Source organism: Nymphaea colorata, chromosome 14, assembly GCF_008831285.2.
Source record: "Nymphaea colorata isolate Beijing-Zhang1983 chromosome 14, ASM883128v2, whole genome shotgun sequence".
NCBI lineage: Eukaryota > Viridiplantae > Streptophyta > Magnoliopsida > Nymphaeales > Nymphaeaceae > Nymphaea > Nymphaea colorata.
The window spans coordinates 8,811,995-8,823,607 of NC_045151.1; the positions used below are offsets into that span (position 1 = coordinate 8,811,995).

Consider the following 11,613-nt stretch of genomic DNA (forward strand, 5'->3'; position numbering starts at 1 on the left):
AAGGGAAGGGGCACAATTTGAGGAGTTTTCATTTCTCGAGGGCCATGAGTATATGTAAATAAATAAATATTTAAAAGCATAGGCATGTAAATAATAAAAAAACAAGACAACTGCGCACAACAATAACATGTAGCTCGCCACTCAATCTCTATTGAAGGGTGGAGCCAAGGTAGGCCCGTTTGGGCCTCGGCTCCCACCTCAATTTTTTTTTTTTTTAAAAAAAATTATATGTAATTTAAAAAAAACTTCACTTGTTTTATATCAAAATTTTAAAAAATAATGTTTAGGTCCTAATCAAACTTTAAAACCTTTAATTTGACAATTCAGCCTCCTTGGTAAAAAATTTTCTAACTCCACCCTTGTCTTGTCTGCATTAAATCTTTGAGTTCACTGACTCAAGCTCATATAATCAGCTCGATAGCTGAGCCTAGAACCAAAAATAAATATTTTATCATAAGATGGAAGTATGAGGGGCCAACGGTGCCATGCCGCAGAAGGTTTATTGTGTAAGCTGTAAACGAATGAGCTTAATTACATTAGTCAAGCCAAAATGAGCTCGACGGGCACACCTGGTTCAAGCTCAAGCTGAACCCAATAAAAAAGACAAGTATAGCTTTTGACTCGAAACCATTCGTTGGATAAATGAGTTGAACTTCATCACTGCCACAAACTAGGTGAGCATGAACTCAACAGTCAAAAACCTAGACTCTCTCTCCTTTGATAAATCAAATTAAAATAAAATTTTGAAGGTTTTCCTCTGAAAAATGAGTGATTAATATATCTAGATGCGGCTATTCTTCCTTCATTTACCAACGAAAATTTTGGGATCAGTAACTACTTATCTTTTCCGCAGCCGCAAGTTACGTACGCAAAAAGCCTACCCTTGCTCCGCAAATAAGGTACTATAATATATAATTGTATACTAGCAAATTTTCTTTTTCAGTTTTAGTACCTTTCGGACTCAAAAAGAAAACCACGTGCAGTTTGTGATCATTTCCTTAATAAAGGTCGAACTTCTGATGAAACTATGATATAGTGCCTCAAGTAAAATTATGTTAAACTAAGAATAAAAAAAAACCATTAGGTAGTGTTCGTATGAAACCCTTGAAAAAATGGCTTTGGTCACTAGATTATTTTTTCTATATTTTTGTTCATTAGCATTAAAATTTTATTTCTCAGGTTAATAAAAGCATACTACGAGCCCTTATGCGATAATTTTATAGAAACCGTAGGCATTATTAAGAAAATTGCTAAAGATCCCATTCGTTTTTAATTTAAATTATAGGCAAAAGGTTAGGCCGAAAAGGGCAAATTGTTTCTACAAATTCATAGCATATATGGGCTAAGTTACAGCAAAGCAGCTCAGAAATTAGATCTATATAAAGGACTCAATTGGTTTTGCTAGAAAATTAAACACGCCCAAATATCATGAACAAGCAAGCATTTCACTAGTCACCAGGAAGACCAGCCAAACCACAAAGACCTGATCAGCTCGTTACTTTCTTGGCCTTACGAGCTGGCCGAGGAGTTTGAAGTCTTTCTCAATTACGGCAACAAAACCTAGCGCATGTTGGATATTGAACTCACGACCTTTTTGGTTAAGTTAAGGTAAAGAAGTCAAATCCAATTAATTAATCAAGTGGGTAGAGCTTTAGTTTGCTTTAGGGCCTGTTTGGTATGAGAGAAAAGGAGGGATTGAACAATCTCTCCTTTGTTTGGTTGGCTAATTAGAAATGAGGGAAATGAGCAAAATGTGTTTGGATGCAAGGGGAGGGAAAGGAAAGGAAAGAGAGAGATTGTTTAGTGTAAATCCCTTCTCTTCCAAATCGGACGGATTGGGAAGGAAAAAAAAAAAGGTAAGTGGAAGAGTTTTTTATTTCCACACTACCCCTCCTTTTCTTTCCCTTCTTTCTAACTTCATGTATTTTTTTAGTCTTTTTTTTCATTCCATTCCCTTTTCTTCCCTTTTTATCCAAACAAACTTTTTAATCAACTTTTTTCATTCCTTTCCATTTCATTCCTTTCCCATCCCTTTCTCTTCCCTTCCCTTCGGATGATGGTTTTGAAGATCTCTTAAATGATCATTGACTTGCCCAATATCAAATTTTCCCCAGTTTTCCCTTCGTTATGCACAAATAAACCAAATGAGTTTTGTGTGGATGGATGAATTCGACATGGATGGGGATATAGACTTTAGTTATGATTCATATCTCGTCGCCAAATATTAGGATGATGTCTCATAGGAGCAGTCGTATAGCCTCAACGTAGACGTTCTCTAGAAGCATTAGTTAAAATAGCTAAGCAGTCGCAAGAAAGAAAATGCACAAATGTGGGGCAACCAGCGTGCCTCTATCACGTTAAACCAAGTTCAAGCAACAAATGTACACTCAAGGAAAAAGGAAAAAGGAAAAAAGAAGAGGGATTGAGGTATTTGTTTTATAAGGAAATGTACTATTTTAGATTTTTTACTTTTTTTTTATAACTTCTTTTTTGTCATTATAAAAAGACTCCCATTTTTACTTACTAAGCGTATTTTGGTTATTACACACTCTTGTGTATAATTTTGTGTGCACATAACCAGTTTTGCTTTAAACCGTACAAACTGCAGCTAACACGACGAGCCTCTCCCTGCTACATGGGACAGCATATGATCACCTTCTCGTTGATACACAAAGTGACTCTTCTCTTATATGAAATGAAATGCTTGCTTTAGTCCACTTAGTGACCCCCAACTTTGTCTTAGGGGCCGTTTGATAGATTGAAAATCTGGAATTGAAAATATATTTTCAGAAATATATTTTCTGAAATAAAGAAATGAGAAAAATCTTTCTCATTCCTATTTTGATGTGCATGTGATAACTGAGAAATATATTTCCAGAAATATATTTTTTAGTTTCATGAAAAAGAAATATATTTTCATTTACACTGCAACATAAAACAGATGGCCGTCCAAGAGATAAGTGGGGTCACCATGACCATGAGGCATATGCTTTACAGAACTCCCCATGCGCAGGGGTGGAGTCAAGGTAGGACCCGCAAGAGCCATGACCCCACCTTAAAAAAAAAAAAAAAATTTACATGTAAAATTTAAAAGAAAATTCACTTGTCTTATATAAAAATTTTGAAAAATGATATTTCGGTCCAAGTCAAAATTTAGAAACTTTAATTCGGCCTCCTTCATGTAAAATTTCTAGCTCTACCCCTGCTCATGGAATATAGAATTGTGGACACTAGTCTTTGAAGCACTATCAAATTGGTGAGTGTGATTATGTACAGTGATCCTGGTGATCTGCTTAAATTATTGGGCGAACCATATAACCATCCACTCATATAGGAGATGTTAGCATATTTATCGTACGAAACATTTACTTCTGATATCTTAAAAATTATCATAAATTTGTCAGTTTATCATAATACCGAATAGTTATTATTTTATCTTTTTAATTCCAGTGCAACCCTGTTATGTTTTAGATTTTTATTTATTTTTACTTGTTCATCTACAGATATTTCACGAATGAAGTTCAAATTTATTTCGAGAAGTTAGGAAAAAGATTTTTTTTTTAAAAAAAACTTCCGAAAATTTCATCGAGAATACCGAAAACACCTCGATCTCTACCTGCTTTGTCAGTTCTCCATAACAAGCTACTTGAGAGACCAATGTTGTTTGTTTGCCCTGCTAAGCACAAAGCTTTTCAACAGCAAGCATGATCAAGACAGCATATGCAGACTAAATGACGAACGGATGCATCAGGATGTCAATGAGATAATGAAGTTCTTATCAATAACGAGCGAAATGATCCAACCCACTACCATCACCAGTATCAATGCTATCATCATCATAATAATGACTGTGTTTAGTAATTACTATCAATAATCTCTACCATGGACAACTATTGGAAACGCCGTGCTAGATGATTAACAATTTAATATGCTCACTATGCTTTGCATGCCTAAAAAGCAGATTGCTGAGGGCAACACTTAATTAATAACAGGAAAAAGCAAAACTAGAGGCTTGAGACTTGCATCATCACTTTTTTGGTAGGACATCGTAACATTTTATCTACTACTTCAAGACAGAATCAGTTCGAAGAGAACACAGGAGTCCTCAATCCAACTCCCGAAGTTTAACTTTCGAACTTTTCTTCAAGCTCTGGGAAGTGCAGAATAGTAAAAATATTCAAAGAACAAACTGACATTTATTTGGTTCGAAGGCTGGACAGTAAGCCTTGTACTCTCTCTCTCTCTCACGTGCGTTGAGCATGGGTGTCTCTCTCATTCACCAGACACCAACGGATCTTCTAATGAACATCAAATGTAGTTAGAGGAAAATCTAAGTACACCAAATAAAAGGAAAAATGAGTAGAAGTAGATCTGTATATATTCTGGAATCTGAACACGGTCGACATTGCCAATAGTCTACAAGAAACAACGTCAAAAATTCAATTAAAAGTTACAGCCAGCTTTGGATGAATATGTACATCTAAGAATAAACCTAATCACCAAGGAATTTCCTGACCATCCCAAGCAAAAAACTTGCCATTGTCGCTTAATTTTGCATTACTGATTATACTTAGAAGCTTCTCCACTGAAAATTCCTTGGTGAAAAGCTTCCCTGGAGGTACATTTCTTTGAAAAGGTTTCGAGAGGTCGGTATCGACAGTTCCAGGGTGTAACAGAACACAGATGATTGGATCCTTCCTCCGTCTGAACTCCACTGATATTGTCTTTGTTACTGCAACGTTAGCAACGCTATTATTGCCATACTATTCATCTTTTTACAACTCAAGAAAGATAAAGATCCAGATCTATGTGCAGATGGAGCATTTGGTTGCAAGGAACTAAATGACACCTTTCAGAAAACTATACATTATGCAAATCGTTGTTAACACTTCTTTGATGCGTGAAACTATCATCAAATTTGCAGTGCATGAGTACCACTGTCGGAGTTCACGATAATACTGATGCAACATAAGAACAAAGTGCTCATTTTGACTAATAACAAAAATGCACATCCATGCTTGCACATATATTTACATCTAGAGATTCTAGACATATTAATGCATATGGACCAACTGCATTTTGTCAATAACTTGAACTGGATCTTGCATGTTCACGTTATCTGCATGTCGACTAAGTATGATTCAGTTTCGTGATAATCTCATATACAGAAACTACATTACTAAATCAACATTTTATGTCTAAATCTCAGCCATCTAGAGTGAGTCAGAAGCCCAACAACCTGGGTTAAAATCCAAATGGTATGTAAGTCAACTTATGTGTCATACTGGAATGATGACAAACCATATGATTTGGTGGCAAGTGACTATGTTAGCCAATTCATGTTCTTTAATGTAAATCATACAAGGCTTGGTGCGCAAAATTTTGCAGTTGATTGTTTTTTGTCTGTATCTTTTGCCCTTCATGATGCAAACAGCAGATAATATGCAAGCATTTTAGCACTATCCACTGCAAATTTGACAGATATATAGGAGTCAGACTAGAACAAATTTGACAGATATATAGGAGTCAGACTAGAATATCGAATTAAAGAATGCATAGAATCACAGAAGTCGCTGTTTACATTGATTAAGAGCAGTCTTTGAAGATCTGTATGAGTGCCATCCACCAAGGACATTATCTCCAATAGAGCCCACCCTCGCACTCAAGTTTGCCACAACAGCAACTTCTCTTTCACTTCCATTACCTCCTCCCAACTTCAAAAGTGGCCACATATGCTAATCCAGTAAATAACAAATTAGTTAGTGCCCTGTTGGTGTTGATATGATTTACATAATTATTTACCGATACAGAAGATGGGTGGTCAGTGAAATAGATCAAAACATAACAAGAAGAGACAACATTGATATGAAAATGCAATCTACGACTTTTAACTTGTTAGCAGATACTAAACCAGAAACCACATTCACAACCAAGAGAAACCCAAATGCTGATTGATGTATGTGAGGAACACAGAGAAATCCAATCCAGGTAATGCAGCAAAAAGATACACTTTTGCCATCTATGGTGAAACAGACAAAGACAAGGGCCCAAAAATTTGAAAGAATTTAGTTCTTCCTCCTCTATTGAGAATGGAGTCAGACAAATCTGGTAGTGATATCAAAACCAGCAATTGTTTCATGGAAAATGAACAGTGAAAAATGTTATATATATAAAGAGAGTAAGCATACAAGCTTATGCTCAATTTACCTTGACCACAAGAATAGGACCAACTGCATTAACTTCATATGTCAGCAAAAGGGAAGATTTCTGGACTTTGCTCAATGAGGTCTCTGCATTTAAAGTTTAAGAGGAAAATCAGATAAGAAATGTAAAACTCATCATGCAATAGGAAATTTTCATCAGTAACAACAGAGAACCTAGATTGCATAGTCTGGATTTTACTCAATTAGAAATATGATTGTAAATTTTTAAGCAGGAAAAGTAACAAAAAATTATTTTATGAATCACAAACTCATAAACAAAGTAATGAACGTATGAAAATTAATGCAAACTAATTCAATTACAACCTAAACCAAGATGGAAATGGACTCGAGCATTTTTGAGCAAATAAAGAAATGGTTGTGTGGATCACACCAAACACAGCATTGACTGTGTCCATGGCAAATCCAGATCCACACCATGTCGCACCTTCCTAGCTAAGTACATGTAGATAGGTTGCATATTGATAAATAAAAACCATAAAACCATTCCATACTGTACGATCCATCATCAACTAATGTTTTTGCTGGAAAAAAGAAAGAAACACATAAAATTTTGTACCAACAGATTATTGTGGTTTCCAAACAACTTACTGCAGTAACTTCAAGAAAAACTGAGGCACTAAAACATTCAAAGGTTTGATTCATTAAAATGACAAAAAAATATTGACAGAATAGTTCAGACCTGGAGTTAAAACATCTGGGACAGAAAGAATTCCAGAGGTATTGATCAGAAGATTTAAATATCCATATTTCTCTGATACAGATTTTGCTGCATTCTGCCATAAGATAATGCATCTTGCATATGTTACTAGAAGGTGGATACAAAAGCAAAAAGCAACACACACATGTATGTGAATATTCAGAAAGTTTAACAAACACAATGCATCAACTTGGTATCTAGATCCTTTAACATTATGCTTTAAGAGAATAGAAAACAAATGCAGTATATTGATATCATACAGAAACTTTTTCCTGAATAGCATTAGATGTTACAGAAAATATCAGTCAGAGTACCAATAAAATACCAAAAAAATGGACTACTCAGCAGAGTGCAGGTATATTATTCTAGAATTTCTGTTGGTTGGTAAACAAAGATAGAAAACCTTTCACAAGAAGTAGCAAAAGAAAAAATAGAGTACCTCTATGGTGTTCTCAATAGTAGTATCCAACTGAAGTATGTCAAGGCGTTCTCCAAACTTTCTCCTCAATTCTCTGAGGCCAACAGCTTGATCAGGATTGCGACAGGTAGCAACAACATGGCCGTTGTCATGCTTCAGTAACAGTTGGCGAACCTGTCAAATGTCAAAGCATTAAGGGGGCATTTGAATTACCTGTGGCCTGACTTGATCTTAGATAAATAGATTTTTAAAATAGATTTAAAATCAGATCCTCATCCCTCAGATCTTAGATCAGACCTTTTGACATTGTAAAGAGCAAAATAGAGTTTTGGAGTGTGGATCTTCGTCTAACTAGATCCTTAGTATGATAAATAATTGATTGGTGTGAATCTCTTGCAAATCAGCAAAATCATACCACATCAGATCCATAGATCTAAATCATTGGTTGTCAAAGACACCCTAAGGATCTTTATCTTATAAAAAAAGTCATTCAGAGACCATAGTTCTTTAGCTCCTTGATGGAAGCACCCCTACTTTACTGCATTATTCTTCACAAAGACATATGCCAAAGCCTCAGCTGTAATTCATTCAGCATACAAAATAAAGGACGCCATGGATCTAAATCATTGGTTGTCAAAGACACCCTAAGGATATTTCTCTTACAAAAACAAGTCATTCAGAGACCATAGTTCTTTAGCTCCTTGATGGGGGCACCCCTACTTTACTGCATTATTCTTCACAAAGAAAAGATGCCATAGCCTCAGCTGTAATACATTGAGCATATAAAGTAAAAGTCATCGTCAATTGAAACTTGATTGTTCTTTCTTCCTCATAAAAAAAAACAAGGGAAACCCCCCACGCTAGCACTAGCTGAAAATTAGCTGATCTCATGAAAGTAAAACCTTAGAAGTGTGTTCACAAAAAGAGTATAATAAACTTAAATGTTGTACCAAGTCATGGGACTAACAAGATCTTAAGCTGTGACATCTTTCCATCTTGGTCACATTTTCAAGTTACTCCTACCAAATGAGCAACACCATTATCACTGATTGCATAATTGCTGGGCACAAGTAGGGAAGATACACAAAACCTTAAGCAATGCACACACAAGTCCATACACAAAAGGGAATATATGGAACTTTGGAGCAACAAGAGAAGGTTTAAACTTGACATGGCTGACATACAGGAAAAGTTTGCAGGTTGCATTTTGACAGCAATTTATTCAAATTGGGAATGAAGAGTGTCCTGATATGCACCCATTTTTTGATTAAAAATTGAAACCCCAAACCATACACACTTTATCTCAACTTTCTACACAAGGAACCAGGATCCTTAACTTTTTTTTTTTCCTATTCTCGAAATAAGTTGGAAGCAGCAGTGTTGTATGTATCGTACGATACGGGGCCGTATCGTAAGATACGTATCGTATCGTTTAGAAAATACGATACGATACACCCCCTGTATCGTAAATAGGGGTGTATCGTGTCTATATCATACAATACGTATGATAAAGGCCCTCGTATAGTACAATATGGTGCGATGCGCCCCGTATCGTACAATACGGGCTGATTTAAAAAAAGGGAGGCTTGAATCCCCCTTTTTCGAGTTTTCTTTATAAAAATCCGCCCCTCCTTCATTTCTAACCTAGAGATTGTGTCGCCGTGGAGGGAAATCATCGATTTCCATCGCTAAATCATCGATTTTCAAAGTAAAATCATCGATTAAACCATGGATTTGTGCATGGTGGCTGATTCCCGTTGGGAGGAAAGGGGTTTTTTTAAATCGTGAAGATGAAGATGGAGATGAGGATGAAAATGAATATGATGAGGATTATGAAGAACATATTATTCTTGACTTTTACTGATTTTTTTGAATTTTTTTCTAATTTTTTCTGATTTATTAAGAAAAAACGATACAGTTACGATACGTTACGATATTTTACGATATGACGTATCTTAAAGCCAGACCGATACAGCTTACGATACACTTTTTACAACATTGGGAAGCAGAACCTAGGCCAGAAACCTCATAAGCAGTGCTGAAAATGAAAATACTGGTTTCGGCTCCTTGGTAATTTTTTCAACGATATAGTATCCAATACAGGCAGATGACACTCAACCCATGTCAATGCCTTTAGCTAACTTTCTATATTGAAAAACTAAAATTACTATAATATTATTTTCTTTATATATCAACCAACACAAGCCAGATCAGCCAATATCCAGAAATTCGTGTCAATGATAAGATGTGACATATTGATACTAACAACACTGCTCAAAGGAATAGAGGAAAAAGTCCTTGGACCTACTTCTGCAACAAGTTGGTTTCAAGTTGTAACCCCAAAAGTATAGTTTGGACTTTGTGCAAAGGAGCAACTTATGGGATTGAACGAAGGTCCACATGACAAACAATGTCCACCTGGCCACCTCAATCTACCGGTTGCCTTCATAATTTCATTAAAGTTAAAGCAGGAGGACAGTAGGTACACCCCGTTTTGAAATTGCTGTCTTGATCTTGGTAAAGATATAAAATGGTTTTTGCCATCAAAAGTACAATATATATGTACTTCTATAATTTTAATTAGTTCAGTTTAGTGACTCTAGGGAAAAGAAAAAGTTTTACCCTTTCCTACTTTGGCTATACAAGCGATTCTTAAAAAGCATAAGCTAAGTAAATAAAAAATTATGTGAATTGATTTATGAGTTAATAGAACAACTTTACATGTGACACCTTATTAACCATCAATCGAGTTGAGATGGTTCGTAATTGATCTACATAATCTTCATATTTGTTCAACTTCTCAACAATAGTTAAAATAAATAAATAAACAAAGGTCATTTTTCAAACCTTCGTTGTTATAGAAAGAACTGATGAAAATGTATCGCAATACATTCTTGATCATCTCCAAGGAAGCACGATGAAGATACTCATAGATTTCAAAATTCGAAAGATATAAGAATAGACTAGGATAATACAAATAGAAAATAGTAAAACTATAATTCCAAAGACTACATTGGAACCTAAAAATGTCAGTCTGGACCATGATATTTTTCAAAATATTGTTGAAGCAGGTCCTTGCTCGTTCACTATACAAAGAAGCCTAATTTAGAGCAGTATCAGTTTACTTGGGACAACGTATAAGCCATAAAAGCAACAAGGCAAGCACTGGAAAGCAAATATGAAATTAGAATTTTGACAGACTAGCAAGGAAAAAATCCTGCTGGAACCGGAAGAGCCCGCTGCTAGAAAAGAAGAAAGGCCCTTACGAATTCGAGGCCAATGCCTCGAGACGCGCCCTGTACCATGGAGACCGCACCATCTCCCCACTTCACCAAAGAAGAAGAATAGTTGGACGAGCAGTTTTTCTGGAACGTTCTGGAACCTCCGCAGAGCAATGGGGCGCTAGGGTTGAACAGCAGAGCCATGAGAGCACTTGGGGTGCGCCTCATCCCCCTTCCTTTTTCGTTTTTTTCCTTATTGTTGTCCTTTGTCCTCCTTTTCTCTTTATCTGTTTCAACGGAGGGAAACAGAAGAGAAAAACGAAACGACAGACATTCACAAAACCGGAAGCGAAGGAAAAGGAAGAAAGAGAAGAAAAAAGTTGCAAATGGGCACTCATGTATTGCACCCAACAAATCAATCGTCGAGTTTCAAAGGCTTGCAGTAAGAAGGCGCTCTATCTTTTAGCCTATTAGCCAATGCTCATAAATGACCACCCACTCAAGGTGGAGGGTGTCCTTTTTATTTTAATGACGAGAAATGCACTGCCAGATGTCACGACCTTAACCGAAGGGGTCTGTCGTGGCTTCATGGCCATAGTTAGTAGCAGTTAAAGATCCTTTATGATCATAGTTAGTGACAGTTAGGGCTCAGTTAAGGTTGAATTGCAGTTGTTCCAAGAAGTGGGTTGTCCCACAATTTTAGTGAGAAGTTATCCTAGTTAGTGGGTTTGCCACGAACCCATGTTTTAGGCCTCCACTTCAGCTAGAGGAGTATAAGGCCCGTAATTGTGAAGGAACGGATGTTATTTACCTCAATTCATCCTCCCTCCTACTCTCCTCTCTTCCTCAAGATATTTCCTCTCCCACGACCAAGACTCCTACAAGTGGCATCAGAGACAACGATGACTACACGCTTCAAAGCCACAGATAGCAAATCACCCGATGAGCACGTCCAAAGGCTGGAGTCATCCATGGCCGACTTTCACCAAGAATTCAGCCATCACCTTCAGGAATCCTGGCATCGAATGGTACAATATGCCGACCAGAGGTTCA

At 36.4% G+C, this 11,613-nt stretch overlaps 1 protein-coding gene across 1 annotated transcript; it reads right to left on the reverse strand.

Moving 5' to 3' along the window:
• Positions 1 to 4,344: 4,344 nt before the first annotated feature.
• LOC116267398 (uncharacterized) lies at positions 4,345 to 11,018 on the reverse strand. Its single transcript, XM_031649082.2, has 6 exons — positions 10,606 to 11,018; positions 7,361 to 7,513; positions 6,904 to 6,997; positions 6,208 to 6,290; positions 5,582 to 5,735; positions 4,345 to 4,732 (listed from the first exon to the last, which is right to left on the reverse strand). The coding sequence occupies exons 1-6, from the start codon at positions 10,786 to 10,788 to the stop codon at positions 4,497 to 4,499; spliced, it is 903 nt and encodes a 300-aa protein (XP_031504942.1). The 5' UTR covers positions 10,789 to 11,018; the 3' UTR covers positions 4,345 to 4,496.
• Between the last annotated feature and the right edge of the window lie 595 nt (positions 11,019 to 11,613).